At 38.4% G+C, this 23,327-nt stretch overlaps 3 protein-coding genes across 21 annotated transcripts in view; 2 read left to right on the forward strand and 1 right to left on the reverse strand.

Moving 5' to 3' along the window:
- Window positions 1-23,327, reverse strand: part of LOC148647083 (NACHT, LRR and PYD domains-containing protein 3-like) — a 1,669,284-nt gene that overhangs the window by 1,281,985 nt on the left and 363,972 nt on the right. The window lies entirely within an intron of this gene.
- The window catches only part of LOC148647098 (ribonuclease inhibitor-like), a 465,740-nt gene that overhangs the window by 45,812 nt on the left and 396,601 nt on the right, over window positions 1-23,327 (forward strand). The window lies entirely within an intron of this gene.
- LOC148647099 (uncharacterized) lies at window positions 6,556-8,210 on the forward strand. Its single transcript, XM_088609365.1, has 2 exons — window positions 6,556-6,781; window positions 7,720-8,210. The coding sequence occupies exons 1-2, from the start codon at window positions 6,569-6,571 to the stop codon at window positions 8,167-8,169; spliced, it is 663 nt and encodes a 220-aa protein (XP_088465491.1). The 5' UTR covers window positions 6,556-6,568; the 3' UTR covers window positions 8,170-8,210.

Raw genomic sequence — 23,327 nt, forward strand, 5'->3', positions numbered from 1 at the left:
ATGGTTAGAGGTCTATTATACGGATAACTTTAGAGGTCTATTATACGTATATGATAGGTTTTACAGGTGTAGAAACTAGTAAATCAAGCCAATGATTTGGTTTAGAAATTTATTCTGAAAATACACATTCACACCTGAAAAATATGTATTTCAAATTATACATTGTATACAATCAATCAACAATCAACATATGGGCAATAATCATAAAAAACACAACTAGTCTTAAACTTCAGCAACAAATTCTGGTAACATGGCAATATACAGTATAGTAATGACAAACACAAACTAAATACATTAACACACTAACTCAAAACTACATTTTGATTCAAATATACATTTTAAAATGTACAACTTCTATATTTCCAAGAAAAAAAATATTACAATGGAAGTTAAGACGATTTTTGTCCACTATTTGCAAACCCTGTCTAATTGTCCTAACATTTAGAACCAGAAACCTATTATTTTCAGTGTCCAGATCTTCTGGCCCCCTGCCTTGCATATGCATTCTTCAAGTAACGCATTGCGTGCTCCTTTATTTCTTTTTCTGTTGATGTAGGGTGGGACTTCAGCACCGCAGCTCGGAGAAAATTATATAATATTACTTCCCAAATAAATGATGATTAATATCTTCTTTAGTATAATCTAAAAAATGAACGGTTTACTAAGCTCAAAGCTGAAATAAATGTGTAAAATTTGGCTTGCATCATAGCAGTTGAGCAATAAAGTCTGTCCTAATTAAAGAGTACCCAAAGTTTGAAAGTACAACATAGAATAAGAATAATTAGAGAAACGGCAAAATGATTTTGTGTCATCTTCCCCATTCATACTATTTTTATGTGCCATTTTTTGCTTATTCACGTACTATTTTAATCAAAATAATATTAAGAAAGATCTGTATGTATTCAAATAGTATTATTATCATTCATACTTACTCGTCAAAAGAGGATTGCTGAGATATTTGCGAATACTTCAATCTTCTACATTTGAAACATGTGTCCAAAATGGTGATAATACATCGCGGCTATGTGCCCGCTGCTATGTGCTGATGTGCAATTTTAACGCATGTAGTTAGTAAGGATCGGTCACTGTTGTATGGTATTATATATAATGACATTATGGAATAGGATGGGGACAGGCCTGGCATCACGGGGGGAGGGAGGAGTGTCGCCCCTTCAGTTTTGGGCAAAAAGATTTACCTAACTTAATTTGCGTCCTAAAAAAATAGTTGTACTTTGTCAATGGTCAGACAACACTAAATGACACTAACAGTCACTCGGACTGTTTGATGTGCAGGAGGGCTATCTGTCCAGGAACTGCACATATCAGTGTCGTTAGTGAGTGTCAACATTACGATCATGTTTGCTCAGGTGGACCGAAACCTTGCAGTTATCATTATACTTAAAACCGTTATATAACTAGGACTAGTTATAGCAGTCTATGCCTTCTGTTGGTTTTACAACAATTTTTTCCTAACGATTCAGAACCTCCATCGATGTAGCTGCAAAAATGAACGCTTATGGTACTTTTCGCTACAGGCAATATAAACCACGAGGGTGACGAGAAATGTGAAACTGAACTTCATCGCAAATACCAGATTGCTAGTCGTTATCTTCTATCATGAAGCACTAATCAATGGCATAGCTGCGAGATTTAATTTGGGTAGCTGCACCGTACTGCTCCGTTTCAACCGAAATATCACCCCCCCCCAGAATTTCAGACACCCCCCTACAGATTGTTCCCTGGGCACCACACACTGATGGGGGACGGGGTGTCCAGGAAATGGTATCAACTTTTCTCAAGAAAATAAAAATAGAAACTCTATAGCCACTCAAACATTTTGCTGTTTTTTTCAGGCAGGTGGCAAGACCCCCTCCGCAAAACCCTTGTATGCCAAGCTGTGGGCAGTGATTCGTTGAATATACGTATATACCCACCAAGTGAAGGCGGCATGGGGAAAGACCATTCCTGGATGCCACAACTTACAAACGGGAGAGTGGCTGTGGATTAAAAAGATACCATCCCAAATGCTTCAGGCTAAGTGGGAGGGGCCGTACCAAGTGCTACTGACAACAGACTCTGCTGTGAAAGTCCAGGGGAAGGACCGGTGGATTCACGCCTCCTTCTGTCGACGTGCCCAGCCTCCGGTGGAAAAGGAAGAGTCCGAAACATGAAGCCTGTTCTAATTTTGTTTTCTGTTATCACATTGTGTATCTGTATCCAGAATGTACACGAAGACCAGCCCCGTAAAGGGACCTTTTTGGCCCTGTCTTATCTGATGGCTGAAAAGACAAACCAGAGCGCCTGTTGGGTATGCACTACACTACCAAGGTATGGAGCCATGGGGGCCGTCCCGTGGTGCCTGAAGACGTTATAGGCATGATCATATAGAGAGATCATATAGAGGATTTTAACATGACCAAGTATGGCTGCTGTAACGATACTACTGTAAACTGCACCACGCTGCAGTATTTTAGGGAACGGGGACTAGAACCCACCAGTTTTGCTGGGTCTTATGGCCCACAATACAACCTAAGCCGGAATCCCCCATATATCACCCTAAACAATAAGCGGGGGGGGGAATTTGTTTTGAGAACCATGAAGATCACCATATAATGGTTTGGGGTAAATGCAATCTCACCTTTTATATTGGTCTCTCAAATTCTACTCTTCAGATCCCAGGGTGGGATAAGAGCAGTCCTAAATTTAGTGCATCTTTTTTGTTTTCTGCTGGATTAGGAGTGCCTAATGGAACGTATTTTATTTGTGGGAAACGTGCATACCCATGGTTACCGACTAATTGGGGCAGATCATGCTATTTAGGATATGTAGTTCCCCATGTCCAGGTTCAGCCTCACAGTCCTTTTGGACCCAACCACAGACCTCGAGGAAAAGTGTCAGACTGAGATTTGGGAATTGGGAGTCGGGTTCCACCGTTTTAAATATCACTTCTAATCCAGTGGAAAGTTATATTTGAGGTTTAAAAATGTAAGACGTTCAAGCCACCTTATGAATTCATTTGTCAAAATCATCACTATTATGTTTAGGAACGTCCAGTGAGATGGAAGCACACACAAAATGAGGAATGTACTCTACTCTTGACAGGAAGACACCGTCTGCCAGCGATAAGCTTGGAATTAACCAGCATGGAAATCTTTTGTTTTGTTTAAAATGGGTGCAAAATCCAATCTACATCTTTCTTCTTGATAATTACAGATAGAAGTACCCAGGAATGTTGCCACTTTCTGTAGAGGTAAATTATCAGTTGTTCATAAAACTTTAAGAGAAAATATCTTGCTTTGTAGCTGTCAAACGTGGGCATGTGTTTTCTGAAGTCTGTGCGGACTTTGGTAAATCTGGGCGTAGCCGTGATGCGGCCTGGTGGATTTCAACATTTTAACAGAAAATAAATAATGATTCAGACTTCTTCAGAAGGGAAGCAGTACTTGTTAAATACCACACCAGCACACAGTTTCACCACGGACGGTGACTCCAAGCAGAGATGTCTCACTCTGTAAGTGATTATTATTTCTGTTTTGAGTTGAGGTGTCTTGTAAGTAACTGATAATGTTTACAGCCCTGCGGATTTTTCAGTCATGTAATGAGAACTGTTTTTTTTTGTTTTGTTTACTGTATAATGCGTGTAAAATTCACGCTACATCTTTCTTCTTGCTATTTACAAATTTTATTACCTGGGTATGTTGCCATTTCTTTTAGAGGTATTTTAGTAATTGTTCCTAAATCTTTGAGTAAATAGTTCACTTTTTTAATTTTAAAAATAAACCTGAAACAGATGAAAATAAATTTAAACCTTAATTTAAACTGCATCATACAGCTCTCTTCTGTCCTAATGAAAAACAGTAATGTCATCTGCTATCTTAAATTTTTTTAACTTTCTCTGCCCAAAATGTTTATAACTTTCACAGTGCTGTTATTGATATGAAAACCCAAAGTTTGAGTTACTAATAAAAACAGAAAAGGAGATATTAGGCATCCTTGTCAGATGCTTCTCTAATTGCAAAGCTCTGAGATGTCCTTTTGAATAGTCTTACTGAGTTCCTGCATCCATTTTAAAGACTCTTAACAACTTTATGAAAAGTTGTGACCAAAGCCAAAAAAATCCAAGCATTTGAATTTAAATTTCTGTTATAGTCAGTAACATGTAAAAATATCACTTTTTAATTATACTATTTAATATTTAACGTATTGATCAATTTAAATTCTGAATTATTTTTTCTAAGTTCTAAAAGTATCTGATACTTATACTGCTTTTGCTATTTCCTTCATACAGATCTTCTAGCAAATAAGATCAATTACCAGTGAAGTGTACTCTCACAAGGCACTAGTTCTGTAGGGTTTGGGCATTTACTGGGACAATTATTAATTGTAGCCGTAAGTCACAAAATGATTCTTTTAATGGCTTTAGAATCCAACCTTGCGGTATAACTCAAACAACGCACACACACAGATACTAATACACAAGAATACATTTATTAATACATAAAATATGCATATAAACCTAACAGATCTTATCGAGAGGGTTATCAGAATACAAAAGGTATATATTCAATCAGTCACGAAGAGTTACATATATCAAGAGGACATACGTTCAGTATATCATTCATTTAGACCATTTCGTAAGTGAACTTGGTAACAACCTCTACACTAGATAGTCAAAACAAGTACATAACTCTTAGGAATTAAGTTGATATCAACTATCAACAAGTTGGTTGGGATAACAATTGAATTCTCGAGCTGTAATGCATTGAAGTTGAATAGTCATCCAATCTCTGGGGATTCAGATCTCCTGCGGGCTCTCTGGCTCCGTGCCGGGCTGTGCTGTGTGGCTTGCGACGGTGCGCTGCTGATGCTCACTGATTGGCTAGTTAGTGTTGGCTTTAACTAGCAAAGTTGTGCTCAGGAGAAAAGATGACTGTGGGTCCCAGCAAGTCAGGAAGAGGACCAGTTCATTCCTGATGAAGCGCTAGTTCTGAATAGTGATTCAGCTGTCCACAGTTCTGACCTGTTCACGAGACTTGCTGCTGGTGGTAACCTCAGGTGGATCCTCTGGTTACTCTCTGACAACCTCCGCTCTCGACTCTTAGAACAAAGCAAAGTTCTGGCACTCGGACACACTGGGCGTTCCGTGGTTGTCCAGGCTGAGTCTCAGGATGGTCAGAAGGTGCGCTGCGAGAATGTCCTGCCCTTGGGAGCCTTTCTGCTCCTGGGAATTCCTTAGAATTCTCTTTTTTAGAAAAGTCCACTACAGGCTCTCTGTGTTGCCTGTTTTTACCTGGAGGAACTTCAGCTCATTCATTGGCTGAAAGTTTTATGGGCATCAGAGTCCCACGTGGGTTACTCTGCCCTACCAGTTTCTGATTGGTTGATCAAGGTGAGATATGAGTCACTTGCTCCTGACACCTAGGAATGCAATCCAGATGTCCATCTGGCACTCCCTAGACAGATAGGCGCCAATGGATGACCATTGATCATGATAGCCAGGCTTAGCTAAGTGCATCCCCATTTGGGAGCTGTCCCTTATTAAAAGAAAACATCTTTAAATCAGCCTGCATGAATAGTTTCTCTGTGGCTGCACCACAGAGATGAAGAGAGAGATGGGGCCTCATTTGGGAAAGCACAGCAACACTTAATTCTGTCTTATTAACAAGCCTCGCCGCTACACCAGATACTTTTGTTTTTAGATTTCACGGGACCAGATGTACAAATTGTCAAAAAAATCCCTTTGTGATGTGTCAGAACTGCAGTACTCATATCAACATCTGTACTGAGATTTTATGTTTTTATATTAACAACAAATGAGTTCTTGACTGTTTTGACAAATCTTGATTACACCATGAGATAGGCCTTCTCCAGATATCAATTACACTCAATAGCAGGTTAGTTACTTAAGGCTTCTGTTTAGCAAAGAAAAAGGTTATCAATAAACAGTGAATTCTAACTTTGGGAATTCCTAACAAAGTAAGGGAAGAAGTTTCAGATTCACTTAAACTTTGAACTTGAAACAAAAAAGAAGCAACCGAATGGCATTCTTATGTTTTTTCTTGACTCAAAAAGTCTGACCTGTGTACTGTAACAACCTGAGCTCCTGTAACTGTTTTCAATTTATTGTGCAGCAGTTCAGATGCTCTTAATGACTTTGCTTTATATATTAAGTTTTTCTTTTTTGGGTTACTGCTGTAAAGCTGATGGTGTAGGAACTGTTTACTGTATGTTACAAGCGCTCTTTGCTCGGGTAGGGTGTGGAGCTTTATGACACTAGTACTGCTGCTTGTGTTGATAGTATATCTCCCTTCCTAGACTCTCACCAGCTGCCTGGGCACAATCCTGCTCTGCATCAACAGCGGCACACTGGTGTCCTTCAGAGCTGACAATGGCTTGCTGTGGTGCAGCACCGAGCACAGCTCTGTCAGCCGCAACATTGAGGCTGCAGGGACCAGCAGGGGCCAGTGGAGCCAGTTCAGGGCTCTGTTGGCCCCCAGCGGGAAGCTGCTGCTGCAGGACCTCAGAGGCGTGTACCTCGGTCGGATCAACTGCTGGGGTTGACTCCATCATGGCTGCCAAGGCTGAGGCTGATGTCTACTGTGAGTTTGAGGTCTTCACCCGCGGGGAGTATTTTGTCTTCAGAGCCGATAATGGGAAGTTCCTGTGCAGGAACCCCCGTCAGGGCAAGGAGAACATAGAGGCGGCCCGAGATGATCCTGACTCTTCCTGCAACTTCCTGCTGTGCTGCGGAGGTCCAGCAGATGTGGAACCACAGACTGTAGTAAGACCGTTTATTCTTTTGAGCTCTCACACGGAGAAAGAGCCCTTGATTTCTAGCAGTGCCCATATATTCACTGTGAGAAGCTATACACCAGTGTGGTAAATCAGTCAACTGGACACACAGTGAGCACTGGTCACTATGAGCATTGAAAGCTTGGGAGAAGGTAAAGTTCTCTTTTGAGGAATAGAAACAACCAGGCAACACCGTTGTGGTGAAAAGGTGGTAGAGGTTTCTCAACGCTGGGACAGCCTCTCTGACTGGGCACTGTCAGCAGAGTTTCTCAACAGGAAGGTGGTTACACTGCACTTCTACCCAGATATACCAATATCCTGTTTGCAGACCTCATACACAGAAGAAAATCATGCAACATGGCAAAAAAAATATAATCACTCGCTCTGGGCTCACTTCAAAATTGCTCTGTGACTTTGTTAATTCTCTTGGGGTTAAACTACCAGCTGCTTCCTCTTAAAATTGCTTTTTAAGAGGACTCAGCCTCAAAGGCCACCCAGACGTCTGCAGTTATTCTCACATTCCCTCAGTTTAACGTATTAATATTGATAAGAATAGTCTGAAGCTTGAAAACATTCTATGATATTACTTTGCTAATACATATAAGTATCCATTCCTTCAGGATATATAGAGCAGTGTGTTAAACCAGCCCTCTTGACACAGTGAGTATTGGTCACTATGAGGACATACAGACCAGTGTGTTTAACCAGTCCACTGGACACACAGTGAGCATTGGTCACTCTGAAGACATATAATGATTCTGCTTTATTTATTAAGTTTAAAGCTTTTTCTTTTTTGGGTTACTGCTGTAAAGCTGATGGTGTAGGAACTGTTTACTGTGTGTTACAAGCGCTCTTTGCTCGGGTAGGGTGTGGAGCTTTATGACACTAGTACTGCTGCTTGTGATGATAGTATATCTCCCTTCCTAGACTCTCACCAGCTGCCTGGGCACAATCCTGCCCTGCATCAACAGCGGCACACTGGTGTCCTTCAGAGCTGACAATGGCTTGCTGTGGTGCAGCACCGAGCACAGCTCTGTCAGCCGCAACATTGAGGCCGCAGGGACCAGCAGGGGCCAGTGGAGCCAGTTCAGGGTTCTGTTGGCCCCCAGTGGGAAGCTGCTGCTGCAGGACCTCAGAGGCGTGTACCTCAGTCGGATCACCTGGGGGGGCGTTGGTGGGGTTGACTCCATCATGGCTGCCAAGGCTGAGGCTGACGTCTACTGTGAGTTTGAGATCTTCACCCGTGGGGAGTATTTTGTCTTCAGAGCCGATAATGGGAAGTTCCTGTGCAGGAACCCCCGTCAGGGCAAGGAGAACATAGAGGCGGCCCGAGATGATCCTGACTCTTCCTGCAACTTCCTGCTGTGCTGCACATGACTGTACAGAGCACACGTACTACCTCACTGTACATCACAGACACATAACGCCACACTGTTCACACGCCACACACACAGTGGTACAGTTGTACGGAGCATATACCCTCCCTCACTGTTTTTGCACTTATAATTCCAGTGAAGAGGAAGATATGAAATTCATTCATTTTTTCCTTTTTGCTGGAATGCACAATGCAACATAATCAACAATTAGAAACATTAAAAAGAAAACAAATCTACCAATATCAGCATGGATAATATCTACTTAAAGTTAATTTTCTCTATATTTTGTGCTGCCATCAAACTGTCAAATATCATTTGGTAATGTCAAAATATTATTTCCTCCTATACCTGCAAATAATCTTATACAGTATGCATTGTGTCGAACAGACATTATCATTCCTGGTTTCTTCAGACTGTATTTGCTGATTTTTTTTGTATGCTTAATATGAACAAATAAAGGAAAATTAATTCTGCTTTGTTCATCAACTCTAAAGTGTATTAGGACAGAGCAGGTTCAGACAGTCAGCTATGCAAAAAACGTCATCATTAAGTGGAACTCACTGACCTTTCCATCTATTCATTATAAAGTAACTTGTGCTGCATTATTGCCTAGCAAGGGGAAGGCCATGTCAGGGGTGCCCATGAACCTGTGATCTGTGATATTAAAAGCAATTGCTTTACTGCATGTGTTGCCAGTATCACTATACCTTCAGCTAAACAATTCTACAATTAAGTATATTAAATAAAATGACAAGAAAATTAAAGTTGTGGAATCCTGCTTATTATATCTGGTGATCTTTGCTGACGTGAGATGGCATATGTTCAGTGTGTCCCGCGGGGGCTGTCTTGTTGCTTGGTGTTCTGCTTGCTGAATGAGCGTGTGCAGCTACACTCCTCACCGTAGTAATCTGGGGAAAAAAGCGGTGATGATCTGATGTGTCCTTGTCTGAAATAAATCACAATCCACAGAGACAGGCGCGCCTGGGTGTCCCCAGCACAACACCGGAGCTAATCTTCACACTCTGAAACGACTTTCAACTTCCAACCACTAGATGGAGACATTTCACAAAACAACTTGCGCAGCATGACCGAACACTGATAGACTGTACTGGTAAAGATAGATACTTTATTGATCCTGTGAGGGAAATTGCAGTGCAACAGCAGCTTAACACAGTCAACACCAATAATAACAAAACTTTTTTCTTCATCAGAATAGAGCAAGTGACTGTGTTTTGTGTGAGTGAAAAAAGAAACAATGATGTCAGGACCAATCTAAAAGCTAAAAAAATCTAAAATAATTTATTATGGCTTTATTTCTTCTAGTGCTGTTTGGAAATAGTTAAATGGCAATGAGCCGACACCTTTATCAATTCTGTAGTGTTTCACAAGTGCTCGTGCAAGGCAATTCTATTTTTGAAAGTTATTGATAAGTATATTTACACTACCTCTCTCACAGACAGAAAGATAAAAAACTTGTTTTCAACTAACATGTCCTGAACTACAGTCCACACTAATTAAGAGGATTATATACAGTAAACCTGAAAGAGGCACATTACTTTCACAAACTACAGTATAATAATAAACTATTTTATATATCCAACTGAGCAATCTTACTTCTATAAAATATGCCTCCTTTTTAATTAGTTCAATATTTACCATGCCGTAATACAGTAAAATTAATAAAAGTCAAACAGTATTCAACTTAAGTTTTGTAATTTGAAAAAGATCATCCCTCAGTATTGAATGGGATTTGAAACCAGGTGTTTTCTGGAAAAAGCCCAAATGCTCCACACGCCCTGTTAAACTTTCACCACCTGGTGGTTTTACAAAATAGTGCAGCCCCACAACTGAGTATTTTTTTAAAAAGCTGTGACATTCTGAATGGCAGGATCTGTATATCGACTATAAAGTGCTGTTGTCAACCTTTTAGATTATATCAGTCTCAACCAGTTAAATCACATTTATTCTCACATACAAGTAAATATGCTTTCACTATCATGAAGTATCAAAATTTTGACATACAAATGATAGTTTTGTTCACGTCTGACGTTCCCAAAGTTCTTACCATTGAAAGGCTATCTATTTTGAAGGACTTAGTAAAGACATAATACGTAAGTTGTGGTTTGGTAAAGGCTGTTTCTTTTGTTATTTAAGATGCATACCATACACTTGGGGACCACAATTCAGGTGGGTTTTAAAAGACTTTAGGGATATGACTGCAAATTGTGTGGTGATTCATAGGACTATTATTATATGATGACTGGCAAGTGTTGTGGAGTGCTGTGTCATTTTCCCTTTAGTTCCTTTAGTGTTCTGTCTGTCCCTCTATTCCAGTTGTGGGCTGTACTGTGTACATCAATTCTGACTGTGTGGCAACTGATGAGCATCTAGACATCTAGACACTGTATAAATCTATATGTGAAGTTTGATTCTTGCTTCATTTCAAATCATTCTCAATCAGAGCAATCCAATTGTTCATTTTGATATCAATTATATCGTAAAACCTGTTTAATTAGTCCCCTGTTAATTCCATTTTTTATATCTGAGCTTTTCAAACGATCATTCAAATACTTTTCTAATCATCTTTGTGTGTATTGACCAAGCAGAAAGGGCACAAGAATGTAGCTAAAGAGGCCCCTGTCTTTCGTGTTACGTGTTTGTATTAGAATGATCGTTTGAAAAGCTCAGATATAAAAAATGGAATTAACAGGGGACTAATTAAACAGGTTTTACGATATACGGTAAATAAAAAAAATAAAGATAATCAGAAACCTTGTATGAGGAAATTGCAATTAGGATGTACTTTTTATTAACAATAATTACTATGATTTCAGATGAGAGTCACTGGTATTTATAGAATATCTGGGGAGTGGAAGGGGATTCAGAAACTTACATTTTGTAGCAAAAACAAAATACAGAATAAAAAGTTAATAAAAAGTGTGAGTAAATTACGGCACTCTGCACAGTGTACGAAGTTAATTATTTTCTCAGTATTTAATTTACACGTGTATAATAAATATAGTAAATATAATAAATTAATTACTGCGAAAATAATTTACTTCGTACACTGTGCAGAGTGCCGTATACTCCTAGTTGCGGCACACACGATACATACAGTAAAAAGCCTCAGGCACTGTGTTAGATGTGTTTTCGACGTTATATATGCGTTTATTAATGTCGTCGATTTTACGGTTGCAATTCGACGTTGATTATACGCCGCGGCGACGTATATATACGTATAGCCGTATTTTCGCCGTGAATATACGTATATTCGATGAATCAATGCCCACAGCTTGGCATACAAGGGTTTTGCGGAGGGGGTCCTGAAAAAAAACAGTAAAATGTTTGAGTGCCAATAGAGTTTCTATTTTTATTTTCTTGAGAAAAGTTGATACCATTTCCTGGACACCCCGTCCTCCATCAGTGCGCGGTGCCTGTGGAAAAATCTGTAGGGGGGTGTCTGAAATTCTGAGGGGGGGTGATATTTCGGTTGAAACGGAGCTGTACGGTGCAGCTACCCAAATGAAATCTCACAGCTATGCCATTGATTAGTGATTCATGATAGAAGATAACGACTAGCAATCTGGTATTTGCGATGAAGTTCAGTTTCACATTTTTTGTCACTCTCACGGTTTGTATTGCCTGGAGCGAAAAGTACCATAAGCGTTCATTTTTGCAGCTACATGGAGGTTCTGAATCGTTAAGAAAAAAATGTTGTAAAACCAACAGAAAGCACAGACTGCTATAACTAGTCCTAGTTATATAACGATTTTAAGTATAATGATAAACTACTGCAAGGAATCGGTCCACCTGAGCAAACAGGATCGTAATGTTGACACTCAACGACACTGATATGTGCAGTTCCTGGACGGATAGCCCTCCTGCCCATCAAACAGTCTGAGTGACTGTTAGTGTCATTTAGTGTTGTCTGACCATTGACAAAACACAACTATTTTTTTAGGGTGCAAATTAAGTTAGGTAAATCTTTTTGTCCAAAACTGAAGGGGCGACACTCCTCCCTCCCCCCGTGATGCCAGGCCTGTCCCCATCCTTTTCCATAATGTCATTATATATAATACCATACAACAGTGACCGATCCTTACTAACTGCATGCGTTAAAATTGCAAGGCAGGGGGCCAGGAGATCTGGACTCTGAAAATAATAGGTTTTTGGTTCTAACTGTTAGGACAATTAGACAGGGTTTGCAAATAGTGGACAAAAATTGTGTTAACTTCCACTGTAATATTTTTTTTCTTGGAAATATAGAAGTTGTACATTTTAAAATGTATATTTGAATCAAAATGTGGTTTTGAGTTAGTGTGTTAATGTAATTAGTTTGTGTTTGTCATTACTATACTGTATATTGCCATGTTACCAGAATTTGTAGCTGAAGTTTAAGACTAGTTGTGTTTTTTATGATTATTGCCCATATGTTGATTGTTGATTGATTGTATACAATGTATAATTTGAAATACATATTTTTCAGGTGTGAATGTGTATTTTCAGAATAAATTTTTAAACCGAATCATTGGGTTGATTTACTAGTTTCTACACCTGTAAAACCTATCTTTGATGTATAATAGACCTCTAACCATATACGTATAATAGACCTCTAAAGTTATCCGTATAATAGACTAGACCTTTAGCCATATAATGTACGTATAATAGACCTCTAAAGTTATCCGTATAATAGACCTCTAACCATATACGTATAATAGTCCTCTAAAGTTATCCGGAACTCCTACCATATATGTATAATAGTCCTCTAAATGTATCCGTATAATAGAACTCCAACCATTTACGTATAATGAACATCTAATCATAGACGTATAATTGACGTATAACAATAGATGTATATTAGAATTTCATTCTAGACGAATTGCAGACCACATTTAGACGTCTAAGGTATGCGTTTAATAGACGTACAGATGCAGCCATTCAAAATGGGTGAGGTATTTCGCGGCATACCGCGACACGCCCACCGGGGTATCACGCGGTTCACGTGTGTCACGTGACTAACTATCCGGCGTCGCCTTGTAAAACCGCCAGGGGGAGCTTAACCTCTCATGTACAGCATTTGAGCCTTTAATTTTGAACTGTGTATTACAGCATGTTAATCATCAGTCATTAAAATGTTGGTATATTTTATGAAAGCAAGATTGCTCAGTTGGACAAAAGTACACAACCTACCTTTATCAGAAATATTTATGCATCAAAGCCTTTACTGAAGATATTACTAATAGTATTAATAATGGATGACTTTGGACAAGCTGTATACTCAAAGTATAATTTCTTTAGCACATTTGTACAAGCACTTGGAATCTGTCCAAGCCATACTTTGTCAGGCATTTTGTTTTACTTCAACGGGCATAAAAACTTCCTTGCTTTTAACAGGGCGTTTCATAATTTCTAACTACGAAAATGATTTAAAATGCGACACCTATCATTCAACTAGAGCTTAAAATATCACAAGGAAAAATACACACCGGTATTCCATTTCTCCCTAAACATTGTAAGCTTCGAAGTCTTTAACTAACGTGATACCGGAGTCAACAAGCATACTTTTAGAATTTGATTAAAAGGGAATATAATATGGAATCACGTATCTCAAGAATTTAATAACGGTATGATTATATCCGTGTACTGCGGCAGGGCTATGTAGGGCTGTTTCGCCTGCCTGCTCATGCGAGCTGTCTTGTAGCCTACTGGTCTAGGTGCGTGACTACCAACTGGTAGGTTGTGTGTTCGAATCCAGCTGGTGCTGGACCTTCCAGTTTTATTTATTTATTTTTTAATCGCGTAACATAAACATATTACCGTATGCAAACTGTACTGTATACAATATGTATATGTATATTTAATGTCTTAACTGTGCCCGTTTAAGTATTGAATATTCATATCTAATTTTACCACTGAAGGGAAATCTTAACATAAACATACAGTATATGGCTGGTCTCGGTACTTTAAAGAAAAAAATACACACCAGTATTCCATTTCTCCCTAAACATTGTAAGCTTCGAAGTCTTTAACTAACATGATACCGGAGTCAACAAGCATACTTTTAGAATTTGATTAAAAGGGAATATAATATGGAATCGCGCATCTCAAGAAATTAATAACGATATAATTATATTCATGTTGCAAAAGAACTGCAACGGACATAAAAACTCCCTTGCTTTTAACAGAGCGTTCCATAATTTCTAACTACGAAAATGCCAGGTGAAAGGATTTGTAAAGATAATTTGTTAAAGCAAGTCAGTTTTTTCTGCAACACATAAAATACATTTTTCCAAGAAAGTTTAGCCTTTGTCACTAATGAAACCACTAAATAAAGACATAAATATAGAAATCTTAAGATTTGTTTTATTTAATGTTGGTAGCCGGATGAACTGTCAGAGTGTATATTTTGTCGCAAAGTTGCTGCAAGATGTTAACAGTGAAAAAGGTATTTAGAAATAAGTTATTTCAAGATGAAAAGAAAACATACACGAAACATGGTTTCATTACTACCAGAATCGGTCTTGAGATATTTTTAACTTGATTTACAGTATTTGAGAGGTATGTCTTAACACCGATACTACAGTGCTTAAGTACTGCTCACGTATATGTTTCTAGGTTTATATTATGCATTTCATACGGTCTAATTACTTTTGAGCAACTAATAAGAAGCGCGAAACGGTATGCGTTTTACTTTCGTTTTGTGCTGGGACCCGTGGATTGATTAGAGATATCAAGTACATACAAGTCATTTTTTAAATGTTGTAGTTCGTCTTGAAAAAATGTTCCGAGTACATCATCTATCAACAATCACACAGGTTCTGTTTCCATATTGCGGATTTTGGTTAGGTATTATCAAATCCAGTGGCGCTGTTAGTTTACTGAGTCCCATGTCACATGGTCTGTGATTGAAACCTGTAAAACCGGTTTAATTCGTCACAGCCAGCACTCTTCAGGTGTGAGGGTCTTCTGCTCAGAATGAAACGCTAAAATGTTTGTGTATATTCTAATGGTAGTGGGGGCAGGGTGTGTGGGAACAGGTTTGGTTGAAATTGCATTGGAGATCTATGTTCTTCACACCTGAAACATTTTCTCTGAAAGCATTTTCTTTGCAGTTTAACCGATCTTGTTACAGCATGTTACAGTTTACTATTATTAACCATATTAATTTTAAGTGCTTAATGTAAAATCTTGTAAAAATATATTTTCATTGTTCAAATATACATTAAGTCTGACTATCATATAATAAGTTAAATACAAAACTAAAGAAAAAATAGGGTTAAATATAATTCAAAATATTTTGCTAACAATGTTAACTGTTTATGAATAATAAAATGTATTAACTAAGGAGTAGGATGGCACAGTTGTTAGTATGTTTTTTGTTTTGTTTCTTTTTCATAAATACAACAGTAGTACCTGATGTCTCAGTGGCTTTCAAAATTAAATTATGCAATAAATAACCACATGTAAGACTCTGATGCTTAAAATGTTTAGGGAGAAAGTGGAATACTGGTGTGTATTTTTTCTTTAAACTACCAATACCAGCCATATACAGTCTGTAACGTAGGGATTTCTATATGTCTTTATTTAGTGGTTACATTAGTGACAAAGGCTAAACTTTTAGCTTCAGTAACGTGTACATATCTCCCCTTTTTATAAAACGACATGGTTGAAAACTGTTCCAGAGCCACTGTTGTTTCATCAGTGAAAAGTACATCATGAAATGCCTCTCCCTGTTCAATCCACTGGAAAAAAGAAAAGGAGCATAAAGCTTCTGATGGTCATAAACGATATTCATTTAGGAGCAGCATCAGAGGTATGTTTTTAACTGCACTGCATTGGAGAGAACACCATAGTGTGTTTTTTTTTTACTCCCTGGCGGAAACTGGCTTCCAGAAGAATCAGTATGGCTCAGAGATTAAATAAAACTTCACTCGCACCAAACAAATGTATATTTCTAAATATCACAACATGATCGAATTTAAGTCATTTTAATAACAATGAATAGTCACCTATGCGTTACAATATAAACATTTATATTGATTTAAATCGCGTTTAAATCACCTTTATTTAAAACCCACGATACACAATGCAACGTAAATCGCTATCTTTGTCTTCTGTGTAATAATGTTCACCTCTCTGTCCAGCAAATTTACAGGTTAAAAACAATACTGTTAGGCTGGGAAAACGATTTTTTTTTAAGAAATACAAAATGAGATATAATGATATGTTCCGGCTTAGACATTAACGAAGAGCATAACGCGTGTACTGTATACACTGCAAGTACAACCCCCCTCTCTGCAGGAGTGCTGGCTGTGACGAATTGAACCGGTTTCATGGGTATTTTCAAAGTAGGAGGCGAGATTTCCAGCGAAAGACACCCCCTCAAAAACCCAGTAAGTACAGTACTTACTAGTTAAAGGCTAGGCTCCCGACTACGGCGAAAGGAACCCTTCTTTCATTAGAATACAATGAACATATTTTAGCCCTGAATGAATTAATAGCAAACATGGTTTACATAAAAGACATTTTTCCAAGAAAGTTTAGCCTTTGTCACTAATGAAACCACTAAATAAAGACATAAATAGAAAAATCTTAAGATTTTTAAAATACATGACTTTGCTAAAATTTATTTGAAAATAAAAACAATTACAACCGCCAGGGGAGAGAGAGAACAGGGGAGGGATGTTGGTTTTGCATAAGGCTATGGAAATTAGGTCTGTTTGGGAATGTGTAGTTACATGTTCTGGCTGTTTGTGAATTATCGTTGTTGAGTATGGAGTGTTGAGGTATTGATTTTGTGTAATGCTTTATGTTGAAAATTGAGGTGGATTTTGTTTATGATAAACAGGATAAACTGGGATGGGAGGAAGGTTTGGTTTTGCATAAGGGGCGGGATTATGATAATTGGAGGACTTTGCGAGAGTAAAATGGTTTGATATATTTGATTTTGTATTGTGGTTGCTATCTATGTTTTTGGTTGGTATTATGTTTATATGGTTGTTTTTGTTGGTTGGTTGTTATTATGGTTATTAATAATACGATCTATAGTTGAAATCTGAGCCTAAATAAAAACAAAAAGCAAGTGATTAGGTTTATGAGCAATCTAATTACTTATTCATTTAAAACGCTATATAAAATAAAGTTTATTATTAATTTGCTGGACAGAGCGGTGAACATTATTATGCATAAGACAAAGATAACGATCCTGATCAGTTTAGAAATCTGTGTACGCTGTAAGGTTTTTACATCTTAAACTTTTAAAATACACGTTTTGAATAGAAAGAAATCCTCTTCCTGGTACAGTATGTATAGCAAACCAGCACGTCTTTTTTCTCCAATCAGAGGGGTGTCAGATGGTGTCAGCCAATCACCATTCTGCGTTGGGTAGCAACGGGTGACTGTTCTCAGGCAGAAGATGTAAACAGCTTAATGTTCGTGTTAAATAATTTTTTTAAAGTCAATTAAACGGGCACAGTTAAGACATTAAATATACATATACATACTGTATACAGTACAGTTTGCATACGGTAATATGTTTATGTTACGCGATTAAAAAATAAATAAATAAAAATGAAAAGTCCAGCACCAGCTGGATTTGAACACACAACCTCCCAGTTGGTAGTCACACACCTAGACCAGTAGGCTACAAGACAGCTCGCATGAACAGGCAGGCGAAACAGCCCTACACAGCCCTGTCGCAGCACACGGATGTAATCATACCGTTATTAAATTCTTGAGATACGCGATTCCATATTATATTCCCTTTTAATCAAATTCTAAAAGTATGCTTGTTGACTCCGGTATCACGTTAAAGACTTCGAAGCTTACAATGTTTAGGGAGAAATGGAATACTGGTGTGTATTTTTTTCTTTAAAGTACCAAGACCAGCTATATACTGTATGTTTATGTTCCAAAATTAATATCGTTTATGGCCTTCACACGCGTTACAGTATGCTCCTATTCTTTTTATGCTCAGCTACTAAGATTTCCCTTCAGTGGTAAAATTCAATATCTACAACGGGCACAGTAAAGACGTTTACAGTAAGTCTTTCTACGACAGACCAACGGACCACGAGTGCCCCTGTCGGTCAACCAATCACGTACCGCGGTATTTTGCGTCATCGCGCGTCACGATGCACGACGCCGTAGCCAATTACCTCCGGTACGTGTCTGTACCGCGCACTTTGAATGGCTGCATCTGTATGTCCCATGGTCTGTGATTGAATCCCACTGGAGCCATGAATTTCCTTTAACAAACATTTCTTTGAAAAAATGAAACGTTTCCCTGAGTCAGAGATTAAATAAAACCTCACTCGCACCAAACAAATTTATATTTCTAAACTTCACAACATGATCGAATTTAAGTCATTTTGATAACAATGAATAGTCACCTAGGAGTTACAATATAAACATTTATATTAATTTAAATCGCGTTTTGATTTAAATTGCAAACGCGGGTTTAAATATATGTGTTTTTTGATTCACAATCAGACAAATGCAACATAAATTGATACTGTATCTTTGTCTTCTAAGTATCTTAATAAACTTTCAGCATAGCTTTCTCCCCATTTAGATTTATTTTTCTTGGGATCTTGGGATCGAACGTGGAAAGATTAGATTGTAATCATTTTTATCTTTTAAATACATTTTAGAAAAGTGTAATCTATACTAAAAAGCTGTACACCACCTGCTATAAAGATACATATTGTAATACTTTTGAGTTCGGATAGGACAGACACGAGAACTCAGACTTGCGGAGTTAAAGCAAGTTAAAGCCTTGATTTTATATATCACCTTTAAAATTGGCATCTCAAAGCAAAGTAAATACCCAACACTGATTGTACCCATCTGTCATGCTAATAAAGCACCTTGAATTGAATTGAATTGAGGGAGAGAGGGGGGGAGGGCGAGTGAGAGAGCCAGGACAGACAGGCAAATAAGATATACTCCACAGACATTCACAACAGCGACATATCATAAAACGTTTGCACATATAGTTAAGTTATTACTTGGTTTTCAAAGTGCAATGAAATACAATATTGTTGTTGTTGCTGTTATTGCTGTTTTTATCCTGTACGGCGTTTTTGAGAAGCCACCTTTAAAGGCGATATATAAAAGCGCCGATTCTTTTGGAATGTGTTCCGCCGGGGATTCAAAAAATCTTTTTTTTTAATCGCGTATCTAAGGAAATAGCAGTATAACCTTGTTCATGCACAAACAGTGGCATGTTACATTATTAATTTGGGTGTCTCCTCTTGCCAGAAAGCTCTAAATTGCATTTTGAGTGCGGTTTTTGGCTTTTTTTAAATTGCAACCCATAAATAAAGCTGATACTGTTTAGACTTTGAATTATTTTAAACTGTATTACAGCAGCACAATGGACAATGCAACGTAAAATGCAAAAATGCACTTGGAATCTGTCCAAACCCTACTTTGTCAGGCATTTTCTTTTACTGCAACGGACATAAAAACTCCCTTGCTTTTAACAGAGCGTTTCATAATTTCTAACTATGAAAATTATTTAAACTGCGACACTTATCATTCAACCAGAGCTCGAAATATCACAAGGATCCCCAAGAGCACAGCAAAGACTGTATTAAAAGAATCGCATATCTAAAGAAATTAATAAGATATAATTATATTCGTGTACTGCGACAGGGCTGTGTAGGGCTGTTTCACCTCTCTCTTCATGTGACTCTATTCAAAAGCCATTTAGCAAAGAGGGGATGAGAAGAGTGACAAACTAGTATACTTTAGATCTTTTTTTCTGAACCGGGGAAAATCTGATCATGTTTCTCTATAACAATAATAAAAAACATTGCCACACCCGGACTGTTAAACCAACGCATTAGCACGTCAAAGCCCATTGAGGAGCCGGGCGCAATAATTGTTTTGTCCCTTGATTTACTGATCTGCATTAATTACAGAAAATGGCGGTCAGGTCTGTCATGCATGCTCATGGACTGTCTCGGCAGAGCCAGTGCCCGAGACACGGCTGCACGGGTGAAGAGACCGTGAACCATGTGTTTTGGGAGTGCGGGTTCGTGCAGAGGGTGTGGAGGACCAGCAGACACCTGTACGCGCAGGTAAGTCTAGATTCCCCATTGTCTCTGCGGATGGTGATGCGAGGAGTGCCCGGTTCCCGTAATTGGAATGCCAGCTTCCTGTTGTGGCTTCTGATCAGCCTCACGAAGATCTACGTGTGGGAAGCACGGACTGAGCTGATCAGGAGCGGCGTGGAGGTGACCATTGCAGGCATCGTGAAGAAAGTGAAAGCGGACGTGGTCCGAAGAATCCGATGGGACGTAATGCGCTGGGGGTTCGCAGCCGCAAAAGAGCGCTGGAAGGACTTGATCACGTGGTGTTAAAGGTGGTGGGTAGGAAACCGTTGGTCTAATTTTTGTACTGTTTTTCTAATAAAAAAAAAATTACAGAAATCGAGTTCCTGCTCTTTGCAGACGACCTGGTCCTGCTGTCGCCCACAGAACAGAGGCTGCGGCAGAACCTGGCACTGATGGAGCAGCACTGTCAGACCTGGGTGCTGACAGTCAATCTGGACAAGACCAGAGTTATGGTTTTCCAGAAAAAAAGCCAGACCTCAGGGAAACAGGTACAAATTCACACTTAACAACACATTAACACCTAACAACGGGAGCAGGGCCGAATTAGGCCAGTACCCACTATTGTTAAACATATAGAAAAGAATATTAAAGTATTGGCTTTAGTATTAGCCATACAGAACATTAAAGTGCCCCTTTCCATTCAGCGGGTGTCTGAGCCGCTGTGTCCTATCTTCTGACAGTAGCTGTTGTGAATGTCTGTAGAGTGTATCTTATTTTTAGTACTATATTTTTATATTATATTCCCTATTAATTAAACTCTAAGAGTATGTATCGGCATTTCCCCCCCTCCCGCCCCTCTCTGTGTACAGTAGAGCCTCCTGTCCAGCCAGCACATGTCCACAGACATTAACAACAGCGACATATCATAAAACGTTTGCACATATAGTTACATTATTAGTTGTTTTTCAGGAAGTTAAAAAAAACACTTGAATTACTTATCCAGTCTCTCGAAATAAAGTTATTTTTCAAGCAATGCATCAAACGTCGGGCAAAGTGTTTTTTTTTATCCAACATTAACAGCCACATCTTAAATCTTGTCAGTCAGCTCTTTTTTCTCTATTTGAATTGTGGCGATTCAAACAACCTGGGATAACAAGTGGTCTCAAAGTCACCGAGCTCACAGAGCTTCAACAACAGATTCCCTTAGTCCTCCCTTAGTCTTCCTGAAATTGTCAGATTATGAGTGAATAAAAGCATCTTATTAAAAACACGTTTGCGTTTGTTTGGGAGCTATATTATGTATTTTTCATATGTAAGATATAATGATGTGTTCCCGCTTACACATCGCACGACTTTAAAAGCTAGAAAAACAGGTTTCGATTCACATTATCTGGCGAGCCTTGTTTTGTCAAAGGACAGCACAAAAAAAACAGACAATACACAGGGGGGGGAGGGCAAGCGAGAGAGAGAGTTTTTTACACTCTGTCAAAAAAACCGAAATCACCCGGGGCAGAGACACTGGGGGGATCTTTGTGTGGTACAGAACAGAGCTCAGTCAATCCAAACAAGTTCAGTTGTAAAGAGAGAAAAGTCAACAATTGATTTAAGGACGATCTGTCAAAAGTGCAATGAAATACAATATTGTTGTTGTTGCTGTTATTGTTGTTTTTATCCTGTAAAGCGTTTTGAGAAGTCACCTTTAAAGGCAATATATAAAAGCACTGATTCTTATGGAATGTGTTCCGCCGGGGATTCAAAAAAACTGCAACGGACATAAAAACTCCCTTGTTTTTAACAGAGCGTTTCATAATTTCCAACTACGAAATTTATTTAAACTGCGACACTTATCATTCAACCAGAGCTCGAAATATCACAAGGATCCTCTAGAGCACAGCAAAGACTGTATTAAAAGTTTTTTCTGAACCGGGGAAAATCTGATCATGTTTCTCTATAACAATAATAAAAAATATTATTTTATATATCACCTTTATGTGATATCACCTTAAGGACAGCACATACAAGGCTTAATTGCACAATGGACCGCACAAAGAAATTTAAAATAGTCTTCTTTAGGTGTGAGGGCAGGAGTAGATCGCAGAAGGCATTATCAGCAAATTAGGAAAACAAAGAACAGGACAGGTGAGACGTTTATCCAGAGAGCGAGTGTTCAGAAAAAGGAACAGCTGTGACGCCCAGGTTTTACGCTCTCTCTCTCTGCTGAATGAATAAAAGCATTTTATTAAAAACGCGTTTGCGATTGTCTGGGTATTTACTTTGTAATCTGTGGTTTACATCTACTGTATTGCTTTGAGATGCCACTTTTAAAGGTGATATGTAAAATAAGGTTTTTTTATTATTGTTATAGAGAAACATGATCAGATTTTCCCTGGTTCAGAAAAAAGTCGATTAAAATCTGTAATCTTTCCACTTGTATGTCATCGGAAAATACAAGAAGTTTCTGCTTTGTGTAAGGGTGGTATCAAAAAGTAATCTAAGTGTTGAGAAAGCTGTGCTCCTCAAAGTGCTTTACAGGATAAAAACAATAACAACAGTAGTGATTTTTTTATAGAAATACAAAATGAGATATAATGATGTGTTCCGGCTAAGACATTAACGAGTACAACCCCCCTCTCTGCGGGAGTGCTGGCTGTGACGAATTAAACCGGTTTCACCGGTGTTTATGTAGAAAAAGTGATTAGGTTTATGAGCAATCTAATTACTTATTCGTTTAAAACGCTATATAAAATAAAGTTTATTATTAATTTGCTGGACAGAGCGGTGAACATTATTATGGATAAGACAAAGATAACGATCCTGATCAGTTTAGAAATCTGTGTACACTGTAAGGTTTTTACTTTTTAAACTTTTAAAATACACGTTTCGAATAGAAAGAAATCATCTTCCTGGTACAGTATGTATAGCAAACCAGCACGTCTTTTTTCTCCAATCAGAGGGGTTAGACGCTCGGTTAAAAGCAAAGGAGATTGTCTGTTATAGTGGACATAAAAACAAGAGTTCGCTGGCATTATATCCTAGAAGACAGACCGGCGCCAGACCGGGACAATGCCCGCAGCGTAAAAGAAAATGCCTGATGAAC

The sequence above is a fragment of the Lepisosteus platostomus genome, chromosome 16 (assembly GCF_059453375.1).
Source record: "Lepisosteus platostomus isolate fLepPlt1 chromosome 16, fLepPlt1.hap1, whole genome shotgun sequence".
Classification (NCBI taxonomy): domain Eukaryota; kingdom Metazoa; phylum Chordata; class Actinopteri; order Semionotiformes; family Lepisosteidae; genus Lepisosteus; species Lepisosteus platostomus.

What these genes read in the sequence shown, in the direction of transcription:
- LOC148647099 (XM_088609365.1), top strand. Translation starts at nt 6,569, where the DNA reads ATGGCTGCCAAGGCTGAGGCTGATGTCTACTGTGAGTTTGAGGTCTTC. An exon ending in ATGTGGAACCACAGACTGTA is followed by an intron (nt 6,782 to 7,719) that starts GTAAGACCGTTT and finishes CTCCCTTCCTAG; the next exon opens with ACTCTCACCAGCTGCCTGGG.